The sequence below is a fragment of the Solanum tuberosum genome, unplaced genomic scaffold (genome assembly GCF_000226075.1).
Source record: "Solanum tuberosum cultivar DM 1-3 516 R44 unplaced genomic scaffold, SolTub_3.0 scf00027, whole genome shotgun sequence".
Lineage (NCBI taxonomy): Eukaryota > Viridiplantae > Streptophyta > Magnoliopsida > Solanales > Solanaceae > Solanum > Solanum tuberosum.
Genome location: NW_006238953.1, coordinates 147,597 through 167,700, shown reverse-complemented (window position 1 = coordinate 167,700; position 20,104 = coordinate 147,597). Strand labels below are relative to the sequence as shown.

Genomic DNA, 20,104 nt, shown 5'->3' with positions numbered 1-20,104 from the left:
GGGGTGGGTGGGAGAATGTATAGTGATTGATAAGATGGATATTGAAATTTTATGTTATAGGTGACAATGGAGGGAGAATCATTCCACAAGTCATGTTTCAAATGTGCTCATGGAGGGTGTCCACTTACACATGCAACATATGCATCACTTGATGGAATCCTCTATTGCAAACATCATTTTGCACAACTCTTCATGGAGAAAGGCACTTATCAACATGTCCTTGAAGCTGCAAATAATAAGAAGAATGCTGATCAAGCAGCAGCTAATGAAGTAGTTGAAAATGAGGCTACAACAACAGAAGAGCAACCAGAAAAGGAACCTCATGAGGAAGAGTCACAAGAATAACCCTAAGATATTGGATTATTGATCAATTGAGTTTTTTTTTATATAATTAAAAATAATCCAAATTTGTTTGTATGTTTCTGATCAGTAAATAAAGCTTTTCCTTTTCTTTTTGTGATCAATAGATAAACCCTCTTATTGTAATCAAATTACTTTCCTGGATTTTTATTCTGACCTTTCTTTTAATTTTGAGCTTGTAAACATGTTAAGAAGATACGCACTATATAAATTTGATCATATTAGATAATAGCAATTTCAAATTATGTGTATGCATCCCACTATAAATAGTGCAGATTTCTTTGAGTTTAACTTTTATATATCGATAATACAAAAAGTCGATTACACTACAAAAAATGATAGATAAAGAGTGTAAAAGGATGCATGGCTACAACGAAAAGGCAAGTAAAAAAATATGAGCAAGTTGGGAGAGTAAAGTATGCATTAACTCTTGAACGAAGAGGGGGCAAACATATTGTACGGGGGATTTGGAACACTTAGGGAAGTGTCACAATGATTGTTATTGTAGGCGTATAAAGGTTGAGGAGGTGAAAGTTACTATTCATAGGTTGCGAAGGGGAAGAGTCATATAGAGACTAGACAAACGAAATTCCAGTGGATTATTGGAAGAGCTTAGGTGGGGCAGGCACAGAGTGAGTGACTGAGTTGTTTAATATTGTTTTCAAGATGACAAAGTTGCTTGAAGCATATAGAGATGGAGTACGATGATTCCAGTGTACACAAACAAGGGTGATATTCAATATTGCAACAACTATATGGATATTGAGCTGCTAAGACACACTATGAAGGTATGTGAGAGAGTGGTGCAAATGATGGATCAATTTGGATTTATGCTAGGACACTTGACTACAGAGACCATTCATCTCGTAAGGAGATTAGTTTAGCATTATAGGGGCAGAAGAGGGACTTACATATGATATTCATTGACCTAGAAAAGGTTTGTGACAGTCCCCAATGAGGCTTTATAGAAGTGTTTGGGGACTATAGGTATACTTATGACGTACACTAGGTCGATTAAAGACATGTACGATGAAGTCAAGACCCGATTAAAGATAGTGGGAGGAGACTTAGAGCACTTTTCGTGTTGATAGAGTTGTTACTTCTATTTTTCTTGATGATGGATGTATTGATGCGAAAAATTCAAGGTGAGGTTCCATTGTATATGTTATTTGCGGATGATATAGTTTTAATTGAAGAAATTCGTGACAGAGTTGATGCTAAGTTGGAGGTTTTGAGATAGACTATGGAGTCTAAAATGTTCAAGTTGCGCATGATCAAGACTGAAAACTTAAAGTGCAAGTTTAGTGATATGACACATGAGACTAAGGCATCATTTGTTTTCATTAAAATTAAGACCTCTGAATCTGAATACACGTCTGAACATTAAGATTTGCATTAAGAGTTAGGTGTCTAGATCTTAATACACATCTGAATATTAAGATGGTGTCTCCAAATTTGAACACTGAATGATTATTGTTTGTTTTCAATATCTGAATGTGCATATGAAATCAAACATTATATTAATAAAATGTTATAAAAAATTCATTTCAACAAAAATATTACTTTTTGATTAAAAAATATCATACTCATCAAGCATAACATTAAAAAAATCACGAATAAAAAGTATTTTGTTGGCACACTATAATATCAAAAAGTTCAACAAGTATGATAAATACTAGTTGAAAAATGATAAATAAGGTATCACATTATCACCACCTAACATATATTTTAGCTAATTAGAAAAACTAAAGAATTCTTATCTTTTTTTCGATAACCTCAATCCAATTCTCTAACTTGTGAACCTCTAACGTCATTCATGCTTTTTTGTTAGTGGACACTTTCACAAATAATACTAACACATGTACTGTATAATGACTCTTCCTATCCAAATCCATCTAAATTTTCCATATATTCTTCAAATGTAGGTGCACTATTTTTTTTAATCGATAACTCCAGAGCAGTAATCATCTTCTCATCAATTCCAGTTCAGATGAATAAGTTTTTTTTCTTCCCCAAAACCTTTTTTTCCAACTGAAACGAAATATTGGGATGGATCCAATTCAGATGAATAAGTTTTTTTTCTTCCCCAAAACCTTTTTTTTCCAGCTGAAACTGAAGATTGGGATGGAGAATTATTAAGAGCTCCATTATTTTTGTCACCAACTAGTTCAACAACAATAATATATTAGTGTTATCTCACAAACAGATTTGATGATCAAAGAGTCTAAATAAAATTATTGGCCTAAGACAAAATTCTAATAAGAGACCTCAAATATGTATACATAGTTATTATTTTTAATTATGAATAGTATTTTTAATACTAGTTGAAAAATGATAAATAAGGTATCACATTATCACCACCTAACATATATTTTAGCTAATTAGAAAAACTAAAGAATTCTTATCTTTTTTTCGATAACCTCAATCCAATTCTCTAACTTGTGAACCTCTAACGTCATTCATGCTTTTTTGTAGTGGACACTTTCACAAAATATACTAACACATGTACTGTATAATGACTCTTCCTATCCAAATCCATCTAAATTTTCCATATATTCTTCAAATGTAGGTGCACTATTTTTTTAATCAATAACTCCAGAGCAGTAATCATCTTATCATCAATTTCCAATTCAGATAAATAAGTTTTTTGTCTTCCCCAAAACTTTTTTTCCAGCTGAAACTGAAGATTGGGATGGAGAATTATTAAGAGCTCCATTATTTTTGTCACCAACTAGTTCAACAACAATAATATATTAGTGTTATCTCACAAACAGATTTGATGATCAAAGAGTCTAAATAAAATTATTGGCCTAAGACAAAATTCTAATAAGAGACCTCAAATATGTATACATAGTTATTATTTTTAATTATGAATAGTATTTTTCACTCAAAAACCTTGATGAAAATCAATACACTAAAAATATTATTGCAACAAGTGTTCTTGAAACATCAATACATCATAAAAAATTATTAATATAAAAAAATACTTGTAAAGATTATGAAAACTTACCAGTTCAAGAGGAAAAAAAATGGTCTTTGATTGAAAAAAGAGAGGAAGAAAGTTTGTAATTGTGAGAGCAAAAGTCACGCAAAGACCGAGAGAGGCGATACCGTATTATTTTATAACGTATTAAATAAGTCTGAATGGTTTTAAGACTCTCCTGCATATCTGATCCATTCAGACCTTTTCAGGTCCGTTAATAGGCTTTTTGAAAAAGAAACAAATGGACTTAATGGGCTGAATCAGAATCATTCAAATTCAGACCTAAAAATCAAACACACTTAATGGACTGAATCTGAATCATTAAGATTCAGACCTCTATTAAGTGCAAACAAATGAGGCCTAACTTGGAAAGTAAGGTTTAATACACACATATCATCCAAATTAAAAGAGGGGTCATTTAAGTATCTAGGGTCTAGTATCAAGGAAAACAAGGAGATTGATGAGGATGTTACTCACTGTATGATGGATGAAATGGAGGCTCGTATCCAGAGTCTTGTGTGATAAAAGGGTGCCCTTAAACTTATAGTCAAGTTCTACAAACTAGTGGTTAGACCAACTATGTTGTATGGAACAAAATGTTGGCAGTCATAAACTCTCAAATTCAGAAAATGAAAGTGGTGGAGATGAGAATACTGCAATGGATATGTGGGTATACTAGGAGAGATATGATTAAAAATGAGTATATTTGAGTCAAAGTGGGAGTAACTTTGGTAAAAGACAAAATGCGAAAAGCGGGGTTGAGTGTCACGACCAAGACCGTCGTGATTGGCATCCACACTAACCCTCTGATGGGAGAACCATTACTACAACCCAAACTAACAAATTTTATGAAAACTAAGGCATTTAAAGTTACGGAAGTAGGTTTAAATGACTATATAATTAATACGGAGTCCCCATAAACTCCAAAAGTTCAACTAACATCTAACAACTAATGCAGAAATACCCTTAGAACCTGAAAGTCATTATACCAAAACTCTACTAACGACAAGTCTAAGAACAAGGGGTACAACCCCGAAACTAAACAAACACCTTAAACAAATAGTCTGAGTCCGAAAAGAGTGGACCGAAACAAGAAAAATCCATGGCAGCCTGAAAGAACTGGCTCGCCTTTGAATCCGATCACACTCAAAAGTCACCTAGCTGAGGTCTATCAATAGCCGCCTGAAGATGCCCTGTACTCAACAAAGAACAAGCAAGTACAATATCAGTACACAACCACGGTGTACTAGTAGGATCACACGACTATCCCAATAAGTGAAACACATGCAAGTAACCACAACATTATAAAACATGCATATACCTTCAATATTAGTCATATTTTCAGGATCAATGTAGCATCACACATTCTCAACAATACACATTGGTTATCAATTTAGAGCAACATATAGTCTTCCAATATCAATCATCATTAGATATGAACATAATCATCACAAGTAAATACACAACACAATTCAATGGTCCTCTCATGGAACCCACACCTAAACTGTTAGCGTACCGATACGTGGTATCTAATCCAATGTTTATGCCAGAACGTGGCAACTGATCCAATATTTATGCCGGAACGTGGCAACAGATCCCATGTTTATGCCGGAACGTGGCAATCGATCCAAGTTAGTGTGTCGAAACGTAACATTCGATCTATTCAACAAACCACAATCACAATCACAATGTATATTCTCACAATCATACAACAAGAGGTGATTCATGGCATACAATTATTCAATTATCCTCATTTACGATTAAGGTGATCTATAATGTAACATTCACATACATACATGTATTATAATGAGAAATTACAAACATATATCACACCAACATGAAATCACAACCATCACCTACCTCGAATCCAAGCTTGAATCCCCTAAGGCACTTGAATCTTCCCTTTCCGGATTCTTCCCGCTTGGACACTTGAATCTTCCTTTTCGGATTCTTCCCGCTTGTTCGTGGTCTAACAATATACAATTAATGCAAGGATCAACAATCAAATGTCTAATTATCCGAATTATAACAAACCCAATAACCCTAGACCAACCCAAGATCCTAATACCCAATTTATGACTTTTTCCACCATTAGTTTCAGATCAAAACCTTTCCCAGCAATAATTACCCACGAATTTACATTCTACGGATCAAAAAATGGATTCGAAGAGTGAAAACCTTACCTTTAGCCTTAAGAATGGTGGAAAACTGTCAAGAAAACCCCTGGGGTCATTCCTTAGCTCTCAAAGTCAAAAAATGTAGAATAAAACATTTTTGAGATTTTATTTTCGACTTAAGTCGTGTCTGTCCTGCTACAACGGGACCCATCCCGCTACAGCGGCATGCACGGAGATAGAATGCTGGAATTTGAATTTCAAGTCCCTATTTCACAACACACCTTCAACCCTTGACATTCAAAAACCACTTGTTCACGCTAAGATCATTTTCGGGAATTCTATTCGATCAAATTCAATTCCGTAAAGTCATACGGGTTTCTTAACGTCTTAGCTATCTATTCATGTAATAAAAATCATAATTAAATCACCCAGTTGTTACCAGATTTCCCTAGACTTAACTGGCTCTGATTTCTTCTAAATCTGGACTAGGTTAGGAAGTTTCAAGTTGCTACTAAAAGTTTTCTAACGCCAATTCTTTCTCCATTGGCTTTTCCCTAACGACAGAATCAGGTTGTTACATTGAGATGGTTCAATCATGTGATGAACAAATACAAGAATGTCAGTGCAAAGGTGTGAGAGGTTGATTATGAATATATATTGAGGAGAGTCAGAGGTAGATTAAAGAAGCTTGATAACAAGTAGAAAGTATTGGTGCATAACTTTAAAATGAAATCTACTTGGAGCCTAAGAAATATTTCAGAAAGTATATGGGATTTTTCCACATTAGTAACTTCTTTAAGTGCAAAATGTAAAAGGTAATTCAGTTGGGACCTCAGACACACTTCAAAAGGCTTAAGGGACCATTCTGTAGTACCCAAATACTTTCTAAACACTTCCAATCGCTTCCATTACTTTCTTCTTCATCTTCTTTCTTTTTTCTACCCCAATAGTTTCACTTAGAATCTGCGAAGAAGAATGGATCCCAGAATTGATAAACTGGTGAGAAGGACAACCATGGTGGCTACTGTTACTGCATCATATTTCCTTCTAACTGCAGATTATGGCACTGAACCAAGTGTTCTCGATCCGGTAAATCTCTAATTGCGTCCTTCAATGGCTTGGTGATATTTTAATCTTCAATTTAACATTTTTTGGTTCTTAGTTATTCATTTTGTGTCTGAGTAGTTGATCGTGAAATGTAATATTTAGTTTTTGAATATAAAAAATTAGGTACGCTGGTGTGTGAGGTTTAGGAATCAAAGACTTTTAACAAATAATGGATCAATTTGGCTTGATACTGCAACAAAAACTACATACCCGGTGTAATCTTACGAGTGGGATCTGGGGAGGTATGGTGTACACAAACCTAATCTCTACCTAGCAGAGATACAGATGATGTTTTTGATAGAACGTCCACTTAAATAAGACATTTCAAAGCAGTTTGAAAAAGAGAATACAGAAATGAAAACAGTAATAATAATGAAATAAAGCGAATCAGAGGGTAGTAGAGAGCTGAGAGCAATACTGACAATCAAATAATGTGATAATCGAAGCACAAAAAACACTAGTGATAACCAAAATTGAAGAACAAGAAACTATGAGAATAGTGCTAATGCTACTGGTAAGAAAGTACGTACAAGTATGACCCCCAAGCCTATCAATTCGGCTTGATACATAAAAAAATAAAACGCGTGATATATAAATAGATACTTAAACTTGGCCTCAACTGACAAGTAATCCCTTCAAGTATGAGTATGCACATCTAGACACCTCAACTTGTCTCCACTATGTTAGTTGAACATTCCCAACATATTAAATGATCATCTAGACACTTTCAAAATTTATGTGTCACATGTGCGTCGGGTGTCCACGAGACATAGTAGAAACTAATTGCAGTGTTTAGTTGTCAGTTGAGACCAAGCTGAGATGTCTAGATGCACACTTTCAAAGTTGGATTGCTTACTTGCCCGTTGAGGCTAAGTTTGAGTGTATGTTTATGTATTATGCCAAAAAAATTCCATTATGTGGAAATTGGAATTATCAAGTGGTAATAGTCACACATGTCTCCCAATACGATGCCTCTTTGTACACCCAGTTTCTTGTTGGTGAAGAATTCAGCCTTACAGGTTTCATTTAATCCTGCCAACTTTGGGGTTCTTTAGAGTTATTGCCTGCTCTTGAATCTTTCCCTCTAATCCCCTTTTTTCTTTGGTTCTTGAAGCATGTTAGAGTAGAAAATTGTGGTGGAGTGAGCAAATAGGTTGGTTTACTCTGGAACATAGAGTAGGAAATAGGTAATTAGAATATTGTAGTAGTACAACAACAACTACACCTCAATCCTAAGAAATTCAGGGTGGATATATGAATCCTCACTGGTCATGTCGTTCCATTTAAGCTTATATCAGTGCAATATTATAGAAAATCAAAGGTACTGCAAGTTATCTATATTTTCTACTGGCAGGTAAATTTCTTACACGGCTATAGAACTCCTAGAAAGCATAAAGACCTAATGGAAAGAGTACTAATGTGACTTAGGAACTTAGGATGTAAGAGGACTGCATACAATTGAATTAAATTTAACAAACAAGAACCTGGAAGGGCTATTTGACTGAGGTCACTATAAGTAGCATTGCATCAAAAGCTTGACAATTGCACTTGAAAAAAGACAGTACTAAATGCATCTTACTTTAACCAAATGAAGATATTCTAGGTGTTCTAATGGATTTTCAAGTTCAGTAAATTGAATTATACTTTTTACATAACTGAACCAGCATTTGCTCAAAATATTTTACTGTATAGGGTATGCCTTATTTATTCAGTCCTTTCTCATTCTATATTATCTGAACTTTATGGAGTTGTCACCTATCCATTTCCCAGTGTTTTGGGAAGCGAGAAGCGGAAAAAAGCGACTCGGGCTCGCTTCACAGAAGCGAGAAGCGAGAAGCGAAGCGCGCGCTTTTTTTAAGTAAAGCGATATTTAGTATAAAAATAAAAAAATATTAAATAACTGAATAGAGGTAATATATTCTTAGATTAAAAGTAAATAGATAGTCAATAATACTCATAAGTCATAACATATAAAGCAAAAAATCAAAAACATAATTAAATCACAAAAGAATCAAACTCCTATTCTTCAACAAGATCCTCAAACTCTTCAAGTGCCATAACCAAGGGTTCTACTTGGTCATCATCTTCTTCATCATCAGAAGGCTCATCAACAAGGTTTCGACTTGAACTGGAACCTCTAGCTCCTCTTTCATTGCCCCTTAAAGTACTTCTCCTAAAACTATAAATATTCTCCTCAACACCACTTGCCATAGAAACATCACCATAAGTGAGACTTTCTCCTTCATACACTTCTTCATCTTGGTGATCTTGGGGTGCTCCGGTTAACCATTCATTTGCCTCATCAATACTATCCAACAAAATTGGATCAATGGTATTACGAGCATTGTAACGACGCGCCAATGTTCTATTATATTTGATGAACACTAGATCATTGAGGCGTGTCAACTCAAGCCTATTTCTCTTTTTACTATGAATCTGCACATAGTAGAAAGGAATTAATAGGAGGACTTAGGATGATTAAGATACCTATTAATTTAGTAATAATGTAATGTAGTTTCTCACATGTTCATACACGCTCCAATTTCTCTCACAACCGGATGCGCTACAAGTTAAACTTTGCACTCTAATAGCAAACTGTTGCAAGTTTGGGACATTATGACCATATTGCATCCACCATTCAACTGTAGAAGAGTTATTTTAAAAGATGTGTAATAACTTAAAAGTTGAAGCTTTAAACACAATTAAAAGATGAAATTCTCACCTGGTGACCTTAAGGTTCTAGCTCTAATGGCTGATTCAATTCCAAGTAGGCCATCCGCTTTCATGTACACACCAAGCTCCTCCCCTATTTTGTCTTGCAAATTTTTATCTGGGATCATCCTCTCAACACATTTATGATATCCCTGCCACACTTCTTCGGTTAAAGTATTCATGTCATTATTTTTATAATAGATCCCTGGGTTCAAAATGTGTCCCGCTGCATGCAAAGGTTGATGAAGTTGATCTGTCCACCTTGCATCAATGATTTCAAAAACACTCTTATATTTCCTTGTATCATAATTGAATGCCTTTTCAATACTTTCTTTGGCCCTGTCCATGGCTTCATAAATGTAACCCATTGGTGGTTTTTTCTCCCCATCCACCATACGAAGTACATGAATTAAAGGACCACCAACTCTAAGTGCTTGAACAACGTCATTCCAAAAAAATGGACTAATGATGTGTCTTGCAACTTCTTTACCAAGAGTTTCCTTTGAATAGATACTCTCATTCCATTCAGTTGACATAAACAAAGTTCTCAAATTTTTCTTTTGCTTATAAAAACTATACAAAGTCAAAAAAGCTGTTGCGAATCTTGTCTTGGCGGGTTTTACCAAATTTCTTTGCTTTGTGTATCTCCTCATCATATTCAACAACAATGCCCTTTGATTGATATAAGCATGTACCTTAACTGCCTTACCAAAAACTGTTTAAAAAAATGGTAGTTAAAATGTAAAGAAACTAACATAAAGTTTTAAAAAGAAAATTAAATATCAAGACTCAAGTTCACCTTTAGAATACGGGGCTTCTTTGAAAATGTCACCAAACATCAAGTTGATACAGTGAGCAGCACAAGGAGTCCAGAAAATATGTGGGAACACTCCCTTCAACATGTTACCTGCTTTTTTGTTCTCACTTGCATTATCAGTCACAACTTGTACCACATTTTCCTTGCCTATCTTCATGATAGTCTTCTCAAACAAGTTAAACATCTTATTAGAATCGGTAGAAGAGTCACTAGCATCATAAGACATTGGTGCCTCACTTTGAGTTGCTCCTACACTGGGAAATTTCTAATAGCATAGTGTATTAGAAATTGTCATTTCCTGTAGTGAGAGTGAAGCGCTCTTTTTTCTAGTGTTATTATCAAGTAACCTTTCAAGAATTTACTTCGTTCTATGCATATTGGTCAGCCTTACAATAAGCACTTCCTTATGGCGTTTGTTTCTGCTCTTTAAAATGTCAGATTAAAAATGCAATATTGTCAGCAGAGCATTCTCTCAAAGAGTCAATCTTTGGACCAAAGAAGGGTGTTGAAGAACACGAGGCTGAGAAACCGCCCCCTAGCTCTTTGGAGAAACATCAAAAGTCTGGTGGCTAACTGGTTTTCCTCGTCCAATCATGCAGTCTGTAGGATTACAGCTTAATCCAACATCTGGAACTCTCATTTACTGAATGCTTTTTCTTCTAAAGGTGAATGTGAATATTTAGAATAGCTCTCCTTTAAGCTTGTTATTAATGTTGTAAATGTTATCTGGTACCAAAGCTTGTTTAATCTGATAGTTTTGCAAACCACATAGCAAGATCGGAAATATTAGTTGAAGTAGGCCTTTCGAGCCCTTCTGTATAACAACTTCCCATAAACCTGTTTTCAGGGTTGTGGTTCAGTAGTTAGAGAGCATGTGATGTGTGGATTAGATCAAAGGCAGAGGGGCAAACCCGTTTCCGAGTTTCAAATTCCTGCTAAATTGGTCCTCGATATTTGTTGTTATATCAAAATATGATTAAAAAACATATGAATGAAGTTAATGTGGAGGGTTATGGTGGAGTGATTAGTATTTATTTCTTAGATTAAAATAAAAAGTTCCGAGTCCAATCTTTGAATATGAGTTATCTTTGTTAGATTCTCTCCTGGTTTTCTTCATTGGATGAAACATCAAAAACAGTAGAAATGGATTGGTTAGTTCTTCATTGAAAACCATAACTTGGGGATATTACACAAAATAGGACACTTGGGTCAAGAAAAATAACAAAACCTAAAAGAAAAGTAGAAGGAAAATAAAAACTTTTCGGTTAATTAAACTATAAATAATGGGTAATATTAGCTATCAAGGAATGTGGTAGAGCTGTCAATATGGATCGATTCAGCCTAAACGGGTCTAGTCAATGTGGTGTTTTGGAATTTTATTATCACATCGACAGATCTTAAAAGAGGAAATTTCACAAACCTAATATATGCATTTATCCTAGTAACGAGTGCTTGTGTCTCATCTCTAACCAAAATTGATTTTGTCCTCACCAAATGTGAGAATGAAACAACGAAATTTAGTAATGAACCAAGTACTCACGTAAATAACCAAAAAGAATTTTTTTCTAAAATGTATAGTAGCCTCTCGAAGATAGATACTGATGTCATAGTATCAGTCCGTGAGACTTTACTTGACACTTGCTTTTGTACTCACAAGACTAGTGGATCTAGAGTTTTGATATCAAATTGTCACAATCCAAAATTGGGTCATGATGACACCTAAACAAATCCCCCTAGTAGATGAGCTGAATTCATTTCAAAGGACAAATGACGATGTAATTAAGTATGAAAGTAAAAGAACATCAACAAAATAGTTTAAAATCTAGGGAAATTCTCATAAAACAACACAACGATACAATACAAACCACACAAGATTTAGTGTCAAGTGTACAAGAGCGATCTACTAAAAGAAGCATCAAAACTGAACTATAAAGTTGTCTGGGTTAAGACATTAAAAGCAAGTAGATCACCACAACTTCGAATAAACACAACTCTGTAAGATCAAGAATCACACCGAAGGCAAAACTTGATCCTTATTAGAAAAGATGCAGGAAAGAGTACGGTGAGCCCAAACTACTAGCACTCAATAGGCATTATAGGTCGACAAAACTTGAATAGTTATTAATTATTATATTGCATAAAGAATGTTAAACTAATCATAAACACAGAAAAGTTTCAACAGTTCAATAACACAACAATAACAATAAGATACACGCAACGATATATGATATGCAATGTTACGCAATGATTATACCGATAAACTTCCTGTCGCGATCCAAACAATTATGAATGACATCCACTCACACCCCTCCCCCAATGGGAATGGGAGAACCAAATCTTACCAACTAAAGCATGCTAAAACTAAATCTTAAATCATTAATTAAAGCATTAGTGCAAAAAACAAAAGTTTTCACGCATGATACATAAAAAATGCAGAAATCTGAACTATTACATCTCCAAAATTCTTTTTTTGGTCTGACTTATTAAATAAATCAAGCTATACGATGTATTTAGCCCAAAGTGCTAAGCCCATTAAAAATTAGAAAAAACCTAAAACAAATAAAAGAAATCAAAAGGCAAATAAAGATCGAAAAAGAAATAGGAAAGTGGTAAGGATGAAGGTCCTTCTAGCTTCTGGTATCATCTTCTCCTTGGCCCCTCTTTCTTCAGTGAGCTAATGGAGCTCCAAATCGAGTTTGACCTCCCAGGGTGTGAAGCTTCTCCCATGATTGACAATTGACACCACTAACTCAGCATTGAAAGTGCAAGAGGGGGGTGAATTTTTTTTTTTTTTTGTGAGTAGACGACTTGTGAAGTTCCTAGTCGACTACTGTTTGCATAGAAATATAGTGAAAGATGGAAAGTGCTTAAATTAAACTTGACACAAAATATTTTTATACTGGTTGGAATCCAAAGATGGATCTTACGTCCAATTCCCTTGGGTTGCAAGAGTGTTCTCTTCTAGCCCTTGTAATCTTTGAAGTAAGTACAAGGATGAGTGTAATTTTCACTGTTTACACTCAAATTATTTTCACTCCTTTTTCTTTTGATACACAGTCTTACCAACAATATTTTTCTCTCCTCTCTTTTTTGTTTACACAGTAAAACTAGGTAATACAATGCTTGTTAAAGTAGAGTAGAGAATATGAGATGATTCAGACTCGTATATTTTTCCAATAGCAAATGAGTACTATTTTATTGTGTTTGAGACTTGAATTTTTCCTTTGAAGAGATGGCAACCCAAGAGATTTGATCCTTGGAAAAGAAGGCAGGGGATCCGTATTTTCCAAGAATAAAGTCAAGGCTATTCTTCAGTTTCCTTTCTTGATTGGGCCTTGATTCACTCCTGATCTCAACTTCCTTGACTTAGATATAGCCGTTGAGTTTTCCTTCTTTGGTTGTTCCTGATCTCAGCTTCCTTGATTTAGATATAGCCATTAAGTTTTCCTTCTTTGATTGTTCTTGATCTCAGCTTCCTTGATTTAGATATAGCTATTGAGTTTTCCTTCTTTGATTGTCTGAGATATAGCCTTTGAATTTTCCTTGTCTTGACTTCATAAATTGATTCTTGACTGAGATCAATTTATTTTGACCGTTGTATCTTCTTCCTTAATTGATGAGCTTTGTTTGGGAATCTCCACTTTATCCGTTTGAATGCTTGATTGAGTCTTTTTCTGATATTATTCTTGATTCTTTCCTTTTTGATGTTGTAATTGACATGTAAGAGTAAATTGTTTATCATTAAAACCTTGCGCTAACAAGCATCAGTGGGTGAGAAAGGATCTTTGCAAGTTTGATTCGATGTGTATCTCTGAGTCGATCTATTCTTTTTGACAAGGTTGCTGCTAATTTTTCTCCCTTTGCAGGTCTCTAGGTGAACGAACACTCAGATGAAAGATTCTTCTATCAACAAGTTTAAGTTATATCTTTTTTCTTAGATCTATCCCCGATGGGTTGATGTCGCGATTCAAAATACACCCTAATTGTGACATGATGAATAAGAATCTGAAAGATCCTAAACAAACCACTTGACATAAGCATGATGTAAAAGAATTACATCAAGATAGAATAAGCAATATAAGTCTCAATCATACAAGAAATCTAAACATAAGCGCATATAATACGAAATTGTGTCTGACATAGCCGTTAGAATAGTATAGTTAACCAACTTCATAAGATATATTATATTATTATGCTCACATATAATGTAGTTCATTTTATTTTACCTAATTTAGAGTGTTTTGTTAATCAAAACCAACATAATTTTAGTTTTTGATATTAACCACAAATTTTGTTCACTACATTTAATTTTTCTCCTTAATTGTTAATGTGCTTGTGAGTTATCATGTTTCTCTTTGTTATGTTATGCTTTCAAATAAAGAGCAAATAAAGTTTTGTAGTTATAAGGATTCGATATGGGGGTGGAAGAGTAATATCAATACATTCAATAGACGACTGCGATTGGAAGTTGTTTAATGAGCTTGGAGGGCTACGATGCTGCCAGCTCAGGCGAGGTGGTTATAAGTCTAACAACCATGAGAGAAGAAGGCTAACGAATCAATTGGTATTTCTCTCGTTTCTTGTCACGCCTCAAATCCCATTAAGACGGACAGGCACTCGATGCCCTAAAGGCCCGAGAGAACCAACATGTAACCTGTTTACTATGCATGTAACTATGACAATTTTTGTGACAAGTTAATATAGGATGCAGTGATACTAATCGACATAAGTAGACCCAAATCTTATATACAAGACTTGGCCGTTGAGACCACAACTTGTTAAGATGCAGCTGGACCATATACATAAGTCTACAAAGCCTCTAAAAGATAGAAAACCTTAGAGTAGGTCGGGACAGACCCCGCCTTACCCTTAACTACGATACAATACCAAAATGAATCTACCAAGGGCTCAGTAAAGCTCCGAAGCAACGTGGAGCTTACCAAAAGTAGCTGAGTGTCGTATGCTCCTATTGAGGAGGTCTACTAGCGGGAGTACCTGTGCCTGCAACATGAAATGCAGCGTCCCCCGCGAGGGACGTCAGTACGAGAAAATGTACTGAATATGTAAGGCAATAACATATATAAAATAAGAGTTCGAATGAAACCAAGTATCAATACATGTGTGCGTAAATCAGAACAGAAGACCACCTTTGTTAAATCTTGTGGGATCATGTATGTTACATTCTTATCTTTACCTTTCTATGTGTTATGATCTTTATAAGGCATCTGATACGAATGACTAGCTGATCAGTGGTAGAAGAGGATGACCCATGCTAGGCCTTTTAACCCCTGGGATGCGGTCCTCAAAATTACACAAATCGGGATCGGCCCATGCTAGGCTTTCGCCCCTGAGCTGCCACCCATGCTTATACAAATTGCTTCACTTAGATTCTGTAATCTTTGAGATTGTTGTTTTGGTGGTCATAATCATTTTTGAGATTTGGAAATACGGAACAGTAGTAGAAGACATGAAAATAATACTTTACGGCAGTAGCTACAATATAAGGAGCTATGGAACGTTAATACATTACTTGAGAGCTTAAATCACACAAATGACTCCAATTGACTATAGAGTACCGAATGTAAAATTACGTAATTCTATACACTTAGGGGGGTTAGCTATTTGGATATCGTATGTTGCCACTATGTTTCCTATACTAGGAATAGAACTTAGGAAATTCACTTGTTGATATCCATCGTAAGGATCAGATTTCATGCCAAGGAATATCGAATCGAATAGCCCTACATACCTTATTTTCGGACCAATCCAATTGTCACGATTCAGCCTCCCTTCTTGGGTGCTAATCTACAATATAAATCATGATTAAGCTGACGTTAGCATCTAATCACTTTAAGGCCCTATAAAACAGTAGCTAAACACTCGACGGAAAGTAGGCCCATACAACCCTTGCACAATGGTGAACCACCACCCCTTCCTTCTACACATTAATACAACTTCATACATCCTTTGCCAAGATACCCAAACAGCCCCCAACAACAATATACATAAGGCAGCCACTATCAATCCCTAAGAATTTTTCAGCATAAAAGGAGAATATTGACTCAAGGATTTGTCACCATCCATTAGTTCTTGATAAATACAAGCACAATTCTCCACCCCAAATCTGAATTTAAAGAGAAGCAAAAATGGGCAGTAGCCTTACCTTAGTGTTTGGGAATTTATCCTCTAAACTTGTACTTCAAGAACTGAAACTCTCCTTCAAACTTTTACTTGGAAAGGGGGCAATACTCAAGAACCCAAGGTGTTCTAGGGCTGCTAATTGAAGCCAAGAGAGACCAAGAGAGAACTTAAGAAATCTGAAAATTTTGCAAGGTAAAAATGAAGCAAAAGATCTGATCTTTATCCCTTTAAAAAGGAGGTGTAATGGCCGAATTTCTTGACTAATTTTGGCCATGTATTGTCAAGTAGGTGACCCACCTACTTGGTCCCACCTACTTGGCCTTATAACTTGGGCTTTTGGGAATTTCAACACTTGTTGGGCCCTACTCCGAATTATCCCTCTATTCTTGTCAATTTGGGCCATACTTAATGCAAGTAGGTGGTCCACCTATTTGGACTTTTCACTTGGGCCTTTTAGGGCTTAAGACTATTGGGCCTTGGCTGTCCATTTTTTCCCCTTATCCTTCTACTCAACTTGGGCCAAATTAATGCAAGTAGGTGGTAGTGCATTTGGCCCAATTACCACCTTACTACCTCTAGTTTAAATACTTCTATCGGAGTTAACTTGCAGTACACATGCTAAAATGTGCAAGGTGTTACATCTCCTTCCGGGCTAGTTTAAACCAACACTAATCATATAAGAAGTACGGTCACTCACCTATACTATAAGGCTATCTTTTGTCAAGTATCGCATGAATAGAACTAGCATATGAATAATACAGGTTGTTACATTTCTTCTCTCTTTCCAGATCTCTTTCTTCTTCTTCTTCTTCTCCCTCGGTCTAAATTCTTCTTCTTCTTATCTTCTTCTGCAGATATGAAGCTCATCTATGGAATCCCAGTAGAGTAGTTCAATTCAGCACTCGTATTTCTATTCTTAGTTGTAATAGTTTGAAGTTTTATTACTATAAATCAGAAAATTGTCCCAAAAAGGTTGTTGTTGATTTTATTCTAGTTTAGATCTTGACAATTGGTATCAGAGCCTAGGTTCTGCGACCTGTGCGTGAAGATCTATGATGGCGGATGGTACTAGATTCAAATCCATGGACGATCGACTGAATCGACATGAAGAAACGATTGAAAGGTTAGCTAATAGTAATCGTGACATCAGTGAAACACAGGTGGGAATCAGAGGAGCTTTAGAACAAATTGTGGAAAGGTTAACTGCATTGGAAATGAGACCAGTAGCTGCTGATCTGAACATTTCTCAAGGGGATGTCATTTTACCCATTCCAGGACAAGAACATAGGAATTTGAGGCACCAAGGAATTCTCATCCACCCTCCCAAGTGGGAATTTCCTAGTTTTGAAGGTCACCAGCCTAAGGTATGGCTCAGAAAGTGCGAAAGGTACTTTAATTTACATAGAACTGCTGACGACTTGAAGGTTGAAGTAGCAACACTCTATCTTAATGGAATGACTGAAACATGGTATAACTCTATGGTACTGAGTGTAGGGGTATTGACCTGGGTAGAGTTCAAAGAAGAATTATGTATTAGGTTTGGAGAAATTTTAATGGAGGATGTTGTGGAAGTCTTTAATAAGTTGAATCAAACTGGATCTGTAGATGAATATTTGGGAAGGTTTGAGGATCTCAAAGCAGAGATGTTGATAAGAAATCTGGCCTTGAATGAAGCTCATTTCCTGTCTAGTTTCATGGGAGGACTCAAAGAGGAGATTAAGTATGCTATTAAGATGTTTAAGCCCACTACCCTAGCTTTGCAATTGAACAAGCCAGGATGCAAGAGAAGGCCATAGAATCAGCTCTTAAAAAAGACAAAACTGATACTAGACCTATCAAGGCTCCTTTGGGTAGTTTTGTCCCAAAACCATCAGCTATGACTTCCACTAGACCAACCACTTACCGGTTGAGTCCAGAAGTTTACGAATATAGGAAGAACAACCATCTTTGTTTCAGATGTGGAGATAAGTATACTCCAGGGCATAAATGTAAGAATAGACAGTTGAATTGCATCAAGGGAATCACTGAAGATGGGCAAGCGGCTTGGGCAACACCTACTGAAACTAGTGAAATAATAGAGGAACAAGCCCTAACTGATGTGATAATTGAAGGGGAAATCCAACAGGAGATGCAAGAGGCTATTTGTCTGAGTGCCTTGTCTGGCAATCACAATGGGGTGAGTACCATTCTAGTGAAGGGAATAGCTAAGAATAGGAATCTAACTGTGATGGTTGATTCAGGAAGCACTCATAGCTTTATTGATTCACAAGCTGTGATGGAAACAGGTTATGTGGAAACTTATAGCTCTCCTATGAGAGTCACTGTTGCTGATGGTAACTATTTGTTATGTAATTCTACTTGTACGAGTTTCAGCTGGAAGATGGAAGGGAAATCATTCAGAGAAGATCTAAGGATTATCAAGTTGGGAGGGTGTGATATAGTCCTAGGGAATGACTGGATGAAAAAATACAACCCCACCAAGTTTGACCATAAGAAGAGGAGTGTCACTATTGAAAAAAATCCAATAAAGTGGTGTTGCATGCTATTACTGAAGAGGGAAGTATTCACATGATTAACAGTAGTACGATGGGAAAACTGATTAGGAAGGGTCAGACTTTGATGGCTCACTTGTTCATGGTCAGTATGGACACAACTACTGAGCAGGAAACCATTGAAGAACCAATAAAAGTAGTGCTGCAACAATTTGAAGATGTCTTTGCCGAACCTAAAGGTTTACCACCAGTGAGGAGTTTAGATCACTCAATTCTGTTGAAGCTGGGATCATTGCCTGTTAGCTTAAGGCCTTACAAGTACAATTACTATAAAAAAGAGGAGCTGGAGAAACAAGTGAAGGATATGTTGTCACAGGGTACTATTCAGCCCAGTCAGTCGCTTTTTTCGTCACCTGCATTGCTAGTGAAAAAGAAGTATGTGACTTTGAGGTTCTGTGTAGACTATAGAGGGTTGAATGAGGCTACATTGAAAGACAAGTATCCCATACCCATTGTGGATGACCTATTGGATGAGTTACATGGTTTAATGATATTTTCGAAGGTGGATTTAAGAGCTGGTTACCATCAGATTAGAATGAAATCTGATGATGTGTTTAAGACAGCATTCAGGACACATATGGGGCACTATGAGTTTCGAGTGATGCCATTTGGGCTTACTAATGCCCCAGCCAAATTCCAGGCTCTAATGAATAAGGTATTTCAACCTCTTCTCTGGAAGTTTGTGCTAGTTTTTTTTTATGATATCTTAATATATAGTCAGTCTCTTGCGGAACATGTGAAACATATTACTACTGTTTTTATGACATTGAGGACACATTCACTTTTTGCTAAGAGATCCAAATGCTCGTTTGGTCAATCCAAGGTTGAATATCTTGGCCATGTCATTAGTGCTCATGGGGTAGCTACTGATCCTGAAAAGGTAGCGGTTAAGGTGCAGTGGCCCAGACCCTCTTCCTTGAGAGCTTTGAGGGGATTCTTAGGGCTGACGGGATACTACAGGAAGTATGTAGCCAACTATGGTACAATATGTAGACCACTTACTGATCTCCTAAAAAAAGACAGTTTTAAGTGAAGTGATGAGGTTGAAACTGCTTTCTTGGCTCTGAAGGACGCTATGTCTAACACCCCAGTCCTTGCCCTACCTGATTATTCTCAAGAATTTGTTGTTGAAACAGATGCAAGTCACTTAGGAATTGGTGCGGTTCTCATTCAAAAAGGGAGGCTAGTGGCCTATTTCAGCAAAGTATTAGCTATGAAGCATAGGGGCAGGTCTATTTATGAGAAGGAGTACATGGCATTGCTTAGTGCTATAGACAAGTGGAGGCACTACTTACAGTATAGACACTTTGTGGTA

At 36.1% G+C, this 20,104-nt stretch overlaps 3 protein-coding genes and 1 long non-coding RNA gene across 4 annotated transcripts in view; 2 read left to right on the top strand and 2 right to left on the bottom strand.

Moving 5' to 3' along the window:
• LOC102604807 (LIM domain-containing protein PLIM2b-like) overlaps positions 1-368 on the top strand; it is a 2,520-nt gene extending 2,152 nt beyond the window's left edge. The window contains exon 5 of the mRNA XM_006341656.1: positions 61-368. Coding sequence (XP_006341718.1) covers positions 61-345 — 285 coding nt within the window. The 3' untranslated portion in view covers positions 346-368. The remainder of the gene's footprint in view (positions 1-60) is intronic.
• A 5,973-nt stretch (positions 369-6,341) lies between these two features.
• Positions 6,342-10,955, top strand: LOC102604474 (uncharacterized). Its single transcript, XM_006341655.2, has 2 exons — positions 6,342-6,549; positions 10,535-10,955. The coding sequence occupies exons 1-2, from the start codon at positions 6,436-6,438 to the stop codon at positions 10,667-10,669; spliced, it is 249 nt and encodes an 82-aa protein (XP_006341717.1). The 5' UTR covers positions 6,342-6,435; the 3' UTR covers positions 10,670-10,955.
• LOC102603679 (uncharacterized) lies at positions 8,417-10,412 on the bottom strand. The gene is made up of 4 exons (XM_006341734.2): positions 10,079-10,412; positions 9,290-9,994; positions 9,091-9,209; positions 8,417-9,003 (listed from the first exon to the last, which is right to left on the bottom strand). The coding sequence occupies exons 1-4, from the start codon at positions 10,320-10,322 to the stop codon at positions 8,587-8,589; spliced, it is 1,485 nt and encodes a 494-aa protein (XP_006341796.1). The 5' UTR covers positions 10,323-10,412; the 3' UTR covers positions 8,417-8,586.
• Positions 10,956-14,947: 3,992 nt separating the features above from the next.
• LOC107059611 (uncharacterized) lies at positions 14,948-16,991 on the bottom strand. Its single transcript, XR_001472770.1, has 3 exons — positions 16,260-16,991; positions 15,846-15,901; positions 14,948-15,097 (listed from the first exon to the last, which is right to left on the bottom strand). It is a non-coding gene; the product is annotated as an uncharacterized lncRNA (long non-coding RNA).
• Positions 16,992-20,104: the final 3,113 nt, after the last annotated feature.